Here is a 14,687-nt window from a genome sequence, read left to right as displayed (position 1 = left end):
ACACTGCCCTGTGTATGTGCTTGATGCTGGCATACACATACACACACAGCCTGAAGCACCAACTGTTCATATCTGCATAGCAACTACTTCAAGAAAGAAATATATTTTGCAGTAACGGTCCAAAGATGAGGGTAAAAGGCTTTCACAGCTAAGATATGTTTGTGCCAGGTACATCGGCAAAATGCACTCAAAGTTTGGGGGGAGTTATAGCAGCAGGGGTGAAAGATGGGCTATTTGTTACAGCAGGAAAATTATTAACTTAAAGTGCCGTAATGTTTAAATTTACGGTTTATTACTGTGTAAATTACAAGCCGTACTTTTGGTAATTAGCAGCTCGCTAGCGGGGAGCTCTGAACAAAACTCATTATTTATGATTACAATTTAGAGAGAGATGGGGAAGGGGGAGTAGTGACCTCCGCTGCAAATGACAAAGATCCCTTTAAGGTGATGAAGATGAATTAAACAAGTAAATATTATCCTTCTCATTTGGATCATTACAGGTGCTGCCGACAGGCCCAGCCACTTGCAGGTGGCCTGAGGAACCCTACCCAAAGCCAGTCTCTTGCCAGCTGAGGATTCATATTTTAAATGCTGGTTACACCTAAGCAAGGTGAGTGGAAGAAAGAAGGGGCAAACAAGGGTCTTTCAAGTGTGACTGAACATAAGGAAGAAGTCCCACTCCTCTGGACTCCGGACCCCTCTACTATACCTTGTAACAGACTCTCTAAAGCCAGTCAGCTCAGAATATGTGCTAATATTTTCAAAAGCAGAGTACATCCCAATAAAAGAAAAGCCAAACACAGCCAACACCTTCCTTCTCAGAAACTTCTTTTAAGACAGACACCAGCACTCAATGCTCCAAGATTCAGACACGAGCAGGTGTATCCCTTCTTTTAGACAGGCATCTGCAAAGTATTGCTTATTCCTTTAGAAATAGGACTCTTGCTTTGTTTATTGTTTGCCCTATATATAATAAACATAGTCAATAGCTTTGGGTAACTTGGTATTATTGCATACACCCTTTTATTCTTTCATCTCCCCACTAAAAATGCAACTACTAAAACCACCTTCCTTTGATGCCATTCATATTGGTCTGCTTCCCTATCTAAAATTTGGCCTTCCTTCACCTTTGAGTCACCTCTCTGCCCTTGTAGTCCCAGATTATGAGCATGCACAAGTCTCATGCCATCATCATTTTCCCCTGCATTCTGTCTAAATCTTCTTGATATTTATGCTCCCTGTCATTCATCTTTAGACCTCCTTTCATACTGCTTTTAGCACCGATCAACTGTCTTTGCCTCTCCAAACCTGCCTTAAAATCCACTTAGTCACTCAATCAACTTCCAACAGTCAAATCAGTTAAGCAAATCAAACAATACATGAAACAAAAAATGTACAGGGCCCCTTTCTGCAGAAAACAATTCATGTGATAGCTTAGAACAGTACTTCAGGACTGATCAGCATTGGAAATACAAAATTATTATCTTGCAGAAGGAAATACCTTGCCAACAAGTCTCCTCCGACCTTTTCGGAGACAACGGGCAGCAGCTCCTGGAAGGCGATTCAGACGAGCATGAAATCCTGAAAACCAAACCCAGAAAAACTGAGCAATGAATACAGAAGATTCTTCCTGACAAAACCACCACGAAAAACAGTTAGTTCAGTGGTCAAATCAGATTCTCTGTCTCTCTGTTTCTCAATCTGCAAGAGGCAGATGTGCTGACTTATTCACCAACTTATTTAAAAAAAAAAAAAAAAAATCAAGAATGTGAGCTGCTGGTATGAGTATAATATCCTCTCCAGTAGCACAGCTATTTTTAATTGGATCATGAAAAAAACAGATCACTAATATCAGTTTAAATTGCAGTACTCATGAACAGAATCTATTCTTGTCATCATCTCAAAAGTACTCAAACACATGGCATTCCTTATGGACCTCACCTCTCTGAGCTGGACGTGAGGGCAAAAGGAAGGTGGAATCTGAGAGCTTCTCCAGGCCTGAGTCAATCCGCTCCACTTCAGATCGGTGGTCAGCTCCCCACTTGGGAAGAAGGTTGGGGACAGTGAATCCTGGAACACATTCTCCTTCATAAAACCAATCACTTTGCTCATCATCTCCTAAAGAAATAGGATGAATTTAGCCACAAGTAACGTCAGTGTGCCCTCTGACAGTCCCACAAAATACTACAGGTAAGCATTTCTGTATGTGAAACAGCTGAAGTCTCATTAGGAATTCCTTCATGAAGAGCCTTATATTTGTATTCTGTTTCAATGATCTGCAGTAACTATGGGGCCTCACTAAATGCTTTAAACTATCCAACTCATCAGTCTACAGAATTTCCCTATAGAACAAAGCCCTCTTTATAGACCTGCCTAGGGCAGCTTTAGCACTCTGTTGCGACTGCATCTCATCGACCTTAGTTCAATGTTGTGTGATGTCTTATGCAGAACTCTTTCTCTGAAGTAATTACTGTGACAGAGGTAGAGGCCAATAATTTGGCACATGCTATAGGCTGTCACAGGAGAAACTTCACAACAGGAGACAACCAGGTTCACAGAGTAAGCAAAAGGAGCATACTCACTGATGAGAAAGGTCCCTAGTTTCCTAAGACAGCAGCTAAGAGGAAAACGCACAACTATTAGAAATGGTCACTCTGAGTGTAAGACTTACACCATGGTTACTACCTTCTCAAGCAAAATTTCTTAGAATCTGTCAGAACTACAAACCCTCTGCAAAACTAGAGCAGCAGCAACAGAAGTCATGACCAAAGTACCCATAAAGCAGGGTCACTGTAATTAATGCAGCTGCAGTCTAAAACTCAGCTGCATCAGACACCATTCATGGTAAATCTGCCCAGCCAGAAATCCCCTGAGAGCACTAGCACATGAACAGCATAAGAAAAAAGCAGGAAGAGGGCAAACAACCTGACACACTTAGCTTTTCAGTAGCCCAGCTAACAAACAGTCCCATGTAATTGCAAGGTATTTCACCTTGCCTTAAAAAAAACTAACACACCTGACTTATGGAAAACTCTAATTTGTCTACCATTAAGTCTCAACTCAAGCATCCCTACTTACTTTCCTTTCCTAATCAAGTTACATTATTCCTGACTGAAGTCCATTAAGCCTACCCACACATCTTATGAGACAAAAAAAAAAAAAAAAAAGGAAAAAACCTCACCCTAGTAAGAATGTGGCAATCTTGCATGTAGCAGAAAAAGCAACATCCAAAACCAACTACAGTTAGCAACAAGTAGGACAGCCAGAACGCTTCATCCCAAAGCTCTGACATTGCTTTTTATATCTGTGATATGTCAGTTGACCTAGTATGCTAGGACAAATATATTTTTAAATATACACATCTCTACCCACCTTCTAGTAAATTAAAACTAAGTTATGTTGGATAGGTCTTCTAAGTGATCATAGTTTGTGAAAAAATATCCCTACAGTTTTGGATCTATGAGCATAGTGCACTGTCATATCTCGAATCACTTTCACAAGACAAACTTTAACAATCAGGATCATACGCTAATACCACAGTAACTTTCACTGTGAGAGATCCCAATGCATTTAACAAAAATCAACCTACTTACAATCAAATTTATAAACTAGAACAATTCTCTGCTCACAGAAGTGCACTGATAGCTGGAATTGCAAAGACAACCTATTTAAATAACAATGGCACAAATATTACATGACATAACCTCAAAAGAAGGGGGAAAAGAAGACATATTCAATTTAAGTACACTGGTATCTTAAATTTCCCACTATTCTGTTTGAAATTTTACTAGAAAACTATTTCTAAGATAATGATCTGTGACAAAAAAACAAAAAAGTTTTGTTCTCTCATCTCACTAAACTGGAGAGCTGTTGTTTATTATTTGCTTTATGACTAGAAATTGTCTAAAAACAGGGAAGGGAGAGGTTTCTTATTTAACCTGAAAGTGCAACAACATTTTTAAACACTTTTTAACATAACTGGTGGCCTTCTATGACAGGGTTACAGCATTGGTAGATAAGGGAAGAGCAACTGATGTATTCTACCTGAACTTGTGCAAAGATTTTGACACTGTCACACATGACATCCTTTTCTCTAAATTGAAGAGACGTGGATTTGATGGATGGACCACTCAGTGGATAAGGAATTGGCTGAATGGTTGCACTCAAAGAGTTGCAGTCAATGGCTCGATGTCCAAGTGGAGAGCAGTGACAAGTGGTGTTCCTCAGGGGTCGGTATTGGGACCAGCACTGTTTAACATCTTTGCTGGTGACATGGACAGTGGGATTGAGTGCACCCTCAGCAAGTTTGTTGATGACACCAAGCTGTGTGGTGCTGTTGGCACACTGGAGGGAAGGGATGGCATCTAGAGGGACTGTGACAGGCTGGAGAGGTGGGCCCATGCGAACCTCATGAAGTTCAACAAGGCCAAGTGCAAGGTCCTGCACATGGGTTGGGGCAATCTCAAGCACAAATACAGGCTGGGCAGAGATTGGATTGAGAGCAGTCTTGAGGAGAAGGACTTGCAGGTGTTAGCTGATGAGCAGCTGAGTATGACCTGGCTATGTGAGCCTACAGTCCAGCAAGCCAACCATATCCTGAGATTCCACTTGCAGTGCTGTGTCCAGCCCTAGGGCCTCCAACTTAAGAAGGACATGGACATGCTCGAGTGAGTCCAGAGGAGGGCCATGAAGATGATCAGGGCGCTGGAGCACCTCTCCTGTAAGGACAGGCTGAGAGAATTGGGGTGGTCCAGCCTGGAGAAGAGAAGGCTCCGGAGAGACATTATACCAGCCTTCCAGTACTTAAAGGGGACTACAGGAAAGCTGGAGAGGGACTTTTTGCAAGGGCATGTAGAGATAGGATGAAAGGTAATGGCTTTAAACTGAAAGAGGGTCAGTTTAGCTTGTATCTAAAGAAGCAGTTCTTCACAGTGAGGGTGGTGAGGCACTGGCACAGGTTGCCCAGAGAAGCTGTGGGTGCCCCCTCCCTGGAAGGGTTCAAGGCCAGGTTGGACGGGGCTTTGAGCCACCCGGTCTAGTGGAAGGTGTCCCTGCCCATGGCAGGGGGGTTGGAACTAGATGATCTTTGAAGTGCCTTCCAACCCACACCATTCTATGATTCTACAATTCTATGAACTGTAAGCTAAAACGTCTTGGCCAGAGAGCAATTATAGTATAAACTGTATGAACAGACAGAGGCCTGATGACTAGGATGTCATTTTTTTTCTAGTACCTAGACAGGAAAGGCTGTAATTGGATTTTATTAATTTATTTAAGTAGTATATTCTACATGCTCCTGTATATTGGGTATCCTACTTCTAGTAGCAGCCAAAAGTTAATGTCTAAAACAGAATATAAAACCAGGGCAAGTATATAGGGCAAGCATATAGAAAAGTATATATATACACACTATCCAGTCTACATCAATCTTGCCTCAGGTGATGAAGTAAAAATTCAACACTTCAGTCACCGCCCTGCTTTGCCATCTGATATGCAAGTGCTCACCAATTTCAGCTCCCCCAAAACAGTCATCAGTAAAAAGAGAGGACAATAGATTTGTCTTTTCTGTTGCTTTTGAAGGATGGGAGGCTAGAAACAATTATTTTTCTGCAAAGGTCAAAGCTGATATTTTAAATTTGTACTCTTAGGAAAAGTATTATAGTACAACAGATCGGCCCTACAGCCTAACATACCATCAGAAGACACATATGCATATTTGATGTTATTGCATTGCCTCACATACAGATGCCTGGGTCAGTAACAAGATAGTGGAAGCAGCATTTCCTACTGAGTTACTGATACTACTTCCTTTAGCATTCATATATTCCCAGAAGAGATCTCATCCAAATCTTAGCTTGTGAAATGTGACAGAATCAGAGTGCACACCAGCAGAAGCTGTGTGGAATTACAGGTCTCTGGGGTCACATTCCACTTGCTCCAGATGTAATAGTCCTGAGTGCCTATGTGCCTGCTACAGCCTCTTTCACACTTACTTCTGCCATATCCCCCATAAACTGGACACTGCGCTGTCACTGCTAAATAAAACCATACTACACTCTACACTTAAACCTAAGAAACCATTTCTACAACAGACATTGAAAATACTAGGCTCAAGTCATGCAGAGAAGAGCAAGGGAGGAATGTGTATTTAAAGAAATAAAATCTATCACCTATTACTGTTGTTTTCTCAGCACAGTCTGTTAGGTGACTTGTCAGTACCAAATGATTTTTTTTTTCTACATCATCTCTTCCTGCCCATAGATAAAACTACTAACAAAAATTCATAGAAACAAATCATAAGCTCTGCTTTTTCATTGTGGAGAGCTCTAAAACTCCTCTTGTATTTCTGAGCCTTTCCACAACAACAGCTTCTTACATTTCAAATATTATGGATCCGATATACAAAGTATTTCAGCAGGAAGAGTATACTGTTACCAAAATCACACCTTTGTAGCCCTCAGCTCATTTCTTAACTTCTAGCCCCTCCCAGCCACTGGCCTTTCTCCCATACTTCCTCTTCAAAAATAGATCTTTCATTGTCCTTCTAAAGAAAGTAAGAGAAATTCCCCGGAAACACATGAGGAAAATCACTTGTTACCTTGGCGTCCTTCATCATTGGTAAACAGGCCAGTATCACTGCTGCTGCATACACTGCTGGTTTCACTGGAACAAAAACAAACAAAAAAACCCTTTGTTACAATTGCAGCAGATACAAAACAAAAAACACTTCATTTCATTTTACTAGCTACTCTGAGCCCAAAATGCTTTACATATCTCACAAAAAACTGCATTTCAGATACACGGCTGGCTCTAGCACTAGACATAACTGCTTTCTGTTAAGACCTAGCAATACTGCATCACTTGAGAAAGAGTAGAATCCTGGATCTAGTTGAGTTCTAAGTTATCAAAAAGTAATTAATACAATGGCACTTGCCTCAGGTATTAGAGTTAATAACCTAACTATGACATTGTCTGGAATACTCGCTAGAAAATTAAGTGCAGTTAAAAACTCTATCCTTGGGTCACTTAACATCTACTGAAAACCCTCTGAAGTTTTTTATTTCAGATTCCATCTTCTCAAAAATATACATGGCATGTACATGGCACTCCCTCCCTGCTCCCTTCAATCTACAGCAACTTTTATTTTCTTTGGAGGCAAGAGCAGCTAGTGCATTCACAACTCATCAGCTAAATACCTTAGCACAGCATTACTTGCTGCTGCTGAATGCAGCCTCGTTACAGTATGCTTTGCATTTACTGAAGCAGTTACAGGAGACTTAATTCTTGAACCAAAGAATTAAACTAGAAATTAATGTGTAGAAAGCCACTAATTGACTCTAAAGCTGGATGAATATTTGTAGCAGAAGTACATGCTCAGGTCAGTCCCAAGCGTCTGATGGCTCTGATGCTGATATGAAATCAATCCTTGGACACTTCGGGCAATGCTTTCTCTGATTTAGCCAAGAGATATCAGAACAAGCAGAAACTACCTACTGCCCAACCCCTTAGCACTAGAACTTGAGGTATAACTCAGCACTAAAATCAATCTCCAATCAGGGCATGCTGTTAGAAAGCATCTCTGGGTCCCTCTTTTCCAGGGAAACTGGATCATTCTAGACAGCAGTACCAACTGGAGACCCCTCCATTCAAAGGGCTGAAGGATGAGGGACCACAAGATGCGTCACCTCAAAGAATTGCAAGCACATAATAAAACCCTATATTGTGAACATATTCTTGTTCTTAGAAAACGCATTCTAAAATGTGGCCAAATCAACTCATGATGCTGGGTTATCTACAAACTCCACATCTTCATCATTGTATAAAGGCCATTTAAACTTAAAGGATGAACAGTCTGCACATCATTCCCACATTTCAGTGGATAAATTAGTATCAAATTCCAAATCAATTCATTACAAAATTTGGCCATCCATTCACCCTCCCACATATACACCGTAGCAATTAAGGCCAAGGACTGAGAACTAGGAGTCATTTGTTTCATTCCTAGCTCTCCTACCAAATCACTGTATGACCCTGGGCAAATCTCTTAGCGTGTCTACTTTCCCATTTGAAAGCCTGGATTAACAGTCCTCACAAGCAGCAGATGCGAGGATTGAGTGACTGCTTCATAAGGGCTTTAGCATCCTCAGAGGAAAGGTGCCTGAGAAAGGAAAAAGCATTGTCAAGATTCCAGATCATATTAACAGTACTTTAAGCATCCCATTGTACTGAGAGCTCTTTAGTTCTTTATAGATAGACATTACTGCCAGTGCTTTACTGGAACAAACTCACCCTCTTCACCACCCCTTTTACACTTCAGGGCTGAACAGAAACTAGACTCCTACACAAGCCTTTCTGCAGGTCCAGTAAGCACTGATTAATGACCTCCACTTGCAAAGGAGGCTACTTACCTTAACCATGAAATAATGAATGCTATTGATCCGACAAGCTACTGCTATAGAGTGTTATTGATCACCCAATCTTTGGTTAAAATGGTCCTCATTTAGCAATTTCACTGTCGCAAACACCTGGAGCAAAGCATGCTTATAATTAAATAGTTTGGGGGAGTTAAAGTGAGAGGTGATGGACAGAGATCTCAGGTTTCTCCCATTTATTCTTTTGCCTGAGCTATTGTTTGTGTCAGGAGCGATATTGATTTTCTATAAAAATAAGAAAACAAGAGGCACCGAGGGGCTACAGAAGGTCAGGCTGGGCTGGAGAAGGAGGGGAAGCTGAACACTCTGTCTTTGTCACTTGCCTTCCAAGAGAGAGGAATTTTTTTCTTTACGGAGAGACTGGCCTCCAATTCATCAGCTAAACCAGGCTCTTGACTGCCACTGCAGGCTGTTATCAAAACAGCTCCCTTCCAAAGGGTAAAGCAACTGTACTGCATACTCAGGATGAGCACTGGTTACATTCCCATGCCAGACTACCATACTGGTTTTGGCTGGGATAGAATTAAATTTTCCTCATAGTGGCTCTACAGAGCTATGTTTTGGATTTGTGATAACACACTGTTTCAGTTATTGCTGAATGGTGCTTAAACAGTGCCAAGCCATCCCTGTTTCTCACACTGCCCTGCCAGCAAGTAGACTGGGGGTGCACAAGAAGACAGGACACAGCTGGGACAGCTGACCCCAACTGACCAGAGGGATATCTCACACCATATGACATCATGCTCAGCAGTAAAAGCTAGAGGAAAGAAGACAGAAGGGGGGGACATTCACAGTTATGGTGTTTGTCTTCCCAAGTAACTGTTAAACGGGATGGAGCCCTGCTTTCCTGGAAATGGCCAAACGTCTGCCTGCTGAAATTAATTCTTTAATTTGCTTTGCTTGTGTGCATTGGTTTTACTTTACCTATTAAACTGTATCTCAACCCACGAGTTTTCTCACTTTTACTCTTCTGATTCTCTCCCTCATGCCACTGCAGGGGAGTGAGCGGGTGGCTGCACAGGGCTCAGCTGCCTATCCAGGTTAAACCACAACAAATACATCAGCATCAAGCCTGTGAAGTCACACAGCCTTGGCAGGTCAGTACAATCCCATTTGAAAAAGTTAAGAATTATGGGACTTGAGAGTATATTAGACAAACTGCACATCTCTCACTCGTAAGCACACCATTCCAAGTGATTTTTCAGATGGCTCTTGTATTATGGTTTGTTCTGCCCTCAAGCCAAACCCAGACCATTCTGGGAGTACTTGGCTTTGACCAACATGTGAAGGAACTTGAGAACTCAATATATAATTTGCCTTTGCTTTATTACAGCTGCAGGGAATCTCAAAACATTAAGGGACAGAAGGGCATTTAACTTCTAACAGTCTTAGCAGTTAATTGTCACCTTTGTACAAATAAATGAGTGGCTACTTAAACTAAGACCACTTGCTTCCTCTGTTGTTTCCACAATCACATATAGATCCGACTTTAAGTCATGTCATTACCCAATTTAGAACCATCATCGCTCCCTCTTCATGTTCCTGCACATCCTTCCTTCTCTCAATTTGTGTTCATCTCTTGCCGTGTTTGGCAAACAATTTCAAAGATTTAATTTCACGCACACTTTGAATCACAATACTGCAACACATCTGCCTTCAAAAGACTGTGTGCAGTCCCACAGGCAAACTATGACAACTACTTCCTCAGTAAGTATCCATATCCAAAGCTTTCTCAGTGAATGGGAGTTTATGTACTGAATACAGTAGATTTTTGATCTGACTTAGGACAAAGAGCCTTCGAGAAAGCGGAGAAAATGCTGGATATTTTAGCATTTACAGAGATTTATTCCTATGTAACAAAGAAAAGCAAGTGTTAGTGGAGGGGAGGAAAAAGAAGGTGAAAAGAAGAATTCAGTTCTGAATATACAACTTAGTTTGCCTAAAAACACATTCATTTTGTGACACTCCCCACTGCTAGAGGAGTGAACAGCAGTGGAACCAATTCAGTATGAAAGTGTTTAATAGACCACCAGATCACCACAGACTGCTTCCAAGTCCCAAGCCGTATCAGTCGCTTTCCCTCCCATCAGCTTGTGACAACCACCATACTATTCGCTCTCTTAGGCATCCAATTTTCTTCTCCCTTCCTCAGGATATGGCCTTGTTATACATCTGTACAAAGTGCTTCTCTTATGCTGCCAGAAAAAACAGCTAGAGCACAGCGACAGTGAGGTGAGCACAGCCAGTTTCACTCTGCTGCTAGCAGCAAAGTGCTATATTTAGAGCAGCAGAGACCAAAGCACAATCCTTCACTGCCGTGAGGGACGATCTGCAGTGAAGAGGGTTGTATGTATTTCTCTCTCCAGCTTTGACCCTCTCCAGTGAGTCATAGCACACATCACACATGTGGTGTTGAAGAGGTCAAATATTCCAACCCCTGGCTTTCCAAAGAGAATCTCAAGGATTTGGCAGCAGATGGTAAATGTCATTTGATGCAGACACTTGCACAATAATTAGTTTGAGACCAAGGGACAACTGAGACAGAACAAAACGATCTCCCAGCATGGTCCTCAAGTAACAGTCCAGACAAAGTTGTCTATTTACTATTTCAAAGGCTGGCACAAATAAACACTGGATGAAAGCCTGCTGGTTTAAGTTCAAGAACTGCTGAACTGCAAGAAGCTAGACATCCAGAACACTTAAATGAACCTTAACATATGAACAATTATACTGGATCAAACAATTATACTTTCTAAATCCACTGTCCTCTGTCTGATAGTGCCTATTACAGTGGGTGCTTGAAGAAAGAATATGAAAGCACGATAAATACAGACCAAATGTTTCCTCTGTATATTCCTCCAGCTTCTAGCAGTCAGCAGTCTAAGGACTTCCTGAGCCAGATCTTCCATCTGGGCTGCAATGCTTAACAGCCACTGATAACTATGTTCCACATCCCCCTTTTGGACATATTTAAATTTCTGACCTCCAAAATGTCCCATAGTAGAGTTCCAAACCTTGTGTTTCATGAAAAATAATACTGTTTTTGTTTTAAAAGTTTCCTCAATGTCTCCTACTTCTTACGTAATTATAATCAGAAAATAAACAACCCTATTCACTTTCTGTATGCCATTCACTAAAAATCTCTTCCACTCGAATCTCGGAAGTTGCTTCTTTTCTAACCTGAAAAATCTCTTCGTACAGAGCAGTTTTATAACCCCAAACCTTCTACAGAGAGAATAAAAGTCACACTTCTGGAGAAAACTTCCCAAGAGTGACACAGAAATTCAGCCCATGACATTTACACTTCTTTTTATCTTTTGTATGAGATTCTGCCCCAAATTCATCAAATTTCTCCAAAACAGGACACGAAGATATGCCAGACTCCACTGTTTGCACAGGCTTATCTGGTAAGTAATGTAAGTTTCCTCCAACTTCTTTATCGTCTCGCTACATTTTCCCTTTAGCTAGCCTTTCAGGACTTTATTCCAGATCCAACGCAGAGACGCAGAAGCGCAAATAAGATGTTTTGATTGAGGTGTACGCAGTACCTGCACAGAGGGTTAGTGGTCATGACAGGAGATCTGTTCTAATACTACTTATAGTAAATTCTGAAAACAAGAAACTGAGATCAGTTCACATCAATCATGCAGCACAAGTACCAACAGTGGATTTACCGTCCAGACCTCAGGCCACAAGCATGCCACTTTGCAGCTGCAAGGTCACAGACATTTCAGAGGGCTCCTTGTGTAACAGGAGCCAGAAACATATAAGCTTGCCAGCTTTTCAAGGAAGTGTTTTGGGTCATCAATACAGCATTGACAGGAAAGACTTGGGAAAAATCTACAGTTTAGAAGTAGCTGAGATATTTCTCCTCCTCAGAAACAGAATTGAATAATTTTGATAAGAACTTCTGAAAGCAAGGCACAGGATTTACAGGCAGGTGCAAGCAGAGCAACCATCTCACTAGCACATGGAAGAAACCCGAGATCTCACCATTCTGACATGTTTTCATCTGAGCCCTGTTTCTGTTCATCAGCTTCACACTCCATCCGCTCTTTCCTTCCCCCTTTGCTGAGGAAGGGCCTGTTCTCTCCTGATTCACAACGGCCATGACTGGATGATGTCCATGGGGCATTTTCTTTCCAGCGTGAAAGACGCTGTTTCTTGGCTGACTTGAACCTGCAGCCCCTCTCATAGTTCCATTCCGACACCCTGAGCTTTTGCTGTAGACTTGCAGCCACCTCTGATGTCACACGTTTGACTTTCCGTCGGCGCCTGAGAGGTCGACAGGGTGCGTTCTCTGTAAAGGAGTCTGACTCATGCCAGGAGTGTTGCTTGCTCCTCAGGGTGGCACTGAGAGCTGGGTGTCGTTTGACCACTGCCATGTCATCAGAGTCACTGAAATTGGCTGTCAGCACCTCACGGCAATCCTTGACAGCTTCGTCCAAGCTTGACTCTGAGGCCTCGCTGTAGCAGCAGGCATGCTCTGCCTGATGCGTGAAGTCTGAGCGTCGTTTACGACCCCGTCTCTTGCGAAGCTGACGCCTCTGCTGCCGTGGGCTTAGGGCCATCTCTTCCCATAGCTCATCCAGCTTGTTTTGTTCTGAAGTCTGCTCTAAGGCTGAGGCCAAATCATGCACCAGTTCATCCATTGGCAATGCCTTCTAAAAATGACAACAAACAATTAGCACCAGACATAAAATGCCACTACCAACACATCACTAGACTACGGTTAATGTTACAAAGGCTATAGCATACTAAGTTACACACTTACTTTGGAGTTGTCTGGGAGAACCCAACGCAGGATAACTGCCACTTCTTGGGCTAGAGATCCTTCCTTTTGCAAGGGTTAAAACCCTCTTCTAACCATGGTAGCAGAGATCTCACTACTGTAGCAGCTGGGTCAAGTGCCCTGTGTCTGAAAAGGCCTTAAGGTCGCATCTTTGGCACTGAAGCAACATGATCTATTACACACCTTAAGGGTATGAAAGCCTGCAACTAGTTTGCTACCTGGCGCCAGTAAGCCACAGGGAAGGGTTAGCCTGCTCAGCAAACAGATCTAGTCTTCCAAAAAGTAGACAAGCAGCAAAGCTGAGAATAAGATAGTATAAAGAGATAGTTTGCAAGCCAGGATCACTACAACAGCAAAACAAGGTGTGCAAGACCCTGTGTTCCTTAGAACAGGGTGTGTAAGACCAAGCCCCAACTCCTACTGCCGAAAAATCCCATCTCTTCCATCTCAGGGCTGTCAGCACGCCAATCCCAAAGTCCTGGACAAATCCCTCACCTCACAACCTCCCTCTCCCCACTCGTGCCTTGCAGACGTGGGGCTTCCTCTCCCCACCTCCTGCCAGGCTCAGAAACACCCGCAACCCCCACGCCGGTGAAGCACCTGCTGCCACAGGCCGCCTCCTTTAGTCCGAGCGCCCTCAGAGACTCCCGCCACACCGTCTCCCTCCTCCGAGGAGAAGCCGGTGCTTCCGCCGGACAACTCCTGGCCTCACCACGACGCCCCCGCCGCGGACCCGCCACGTTACGCCAGGCCTCACCCCGACCCCGCTCACCGGCCAGCGCCCCGCTCCGCCAGCCCCTCGTAACCGGCGCTTCCGGCCTCCCCGGGCCACTTCCTCCCCGCCCGCCCCGCCTGCGGGGCGGGTCCGGCGGCGGCGGGCGGGGGGGGGGTGGCCCGGCCGGATCGGCGGCGCAGCGGCCTCAGGGCCGGGCCGACCCGACCCGACCCCCGCCTCGCCCGCCGCCAGTCCCGCCCCTCAGGCCGCGCCGCCGGTTTGCGGAGGTCCCGGGCGCTGCCCCGTCCGATCTGCGCTGTGGCTGGCGCCGCTGTTGGAGCCGTTACAGATCGCTTACCTGCAAACGGGGCAGCCCCTGGCCGTACGCTTACCCTTTAGCTGCTTGCTGGTTATGTTCTATTTTTCTTTTTTAATAGGCAACCAATAAACTCGATACCCGAACTCCTCCATTTCGCTGCTGGCCCGCTAATCGTGTGTATCAGGATGGAAACTGATTATCTCCTAAATTAAACCTCACAGTGTTACTCCCTTCTTAAGGCTTGCACCTCTTTTCCTATCATCCCTCCCATTTTACACATCACTGGCAGCTATCAGAGTAAAGCCAGGTGTGACTCTGTCACTGTCCAGTTTTACTTGGCATTCCCTTTTATTTCTCATCTTTCATCTTGGTTTTCTGTTTGTGGGGTTTTTTAATTTTTGGTATTTCGTTTTTGCTTTGTTTTGTTTT

The 14,687-nt window shown here is 43.4% G+C and overlaps 1 protein-coding gene across 13 annotated transcripts in view; it reads right to left on the bottom strand.

Annotated features, from left to right (window-relative positions):
• The window catches only part of GPATCH2L (G-patch domain containing 2 like), a 47,564-nt gene extending 33,249 nt beyond the window's left edge, over positions 1-14,315 (bottom strand). For 6 of the 13 annotated variants that reach the window (XR_006165134.1, XM_042790709.1, XM_042790710.1 and 3 more), the window contains exons 1-6: positions 13,997-14,041; positions 13,207-13,350; positions 12,426-13,096; positions 6,599-6,663; positions 1,942-2,118; positions 1,502-1,581 (exon numbers count right to left, since the gene is read on the bottom strand). Coding sequence is in view for 12 of the 13 variants with exons in the window: in XM_042790709.1 (XP_042646643.1) it covers positions 1,502-1,581; positions 1,942-2,118; positions 6,599-6,663; positions 12,426-13,084 (981 nt within the window). In the remaining variant the exon portion in view is untranslated. The other 7 variants (XM_042790705.1, XM_042790708.1, XM_042790704.1 and 4 more) reach the window with 7 other exon arrangements.
• Between the last annotated feature and the right edge of the window lie 372 nt (positions 14,316-14,687).

The sequence above is a fragment of the Tyto alba genome, unplaced genomic scaffold (assembly GCF_018691265.1).
Source record: "Tyto alba isolate M040663 unplaced genomic scaffold, T.alba_DEE_v4.0 Super-Scaffold_18, whole genome shotgun sequence".
NCBI lineage: Eukaryota > Metazoa > Chordata > Aves > Strigiformes > Tytonidae > Tyto > Tyto alba.
The sequence above is the reverse complement of the archived record's forward strand: the minus strand, read 5'-3'. Positions and strand labels throughout refer to the sequence as shown.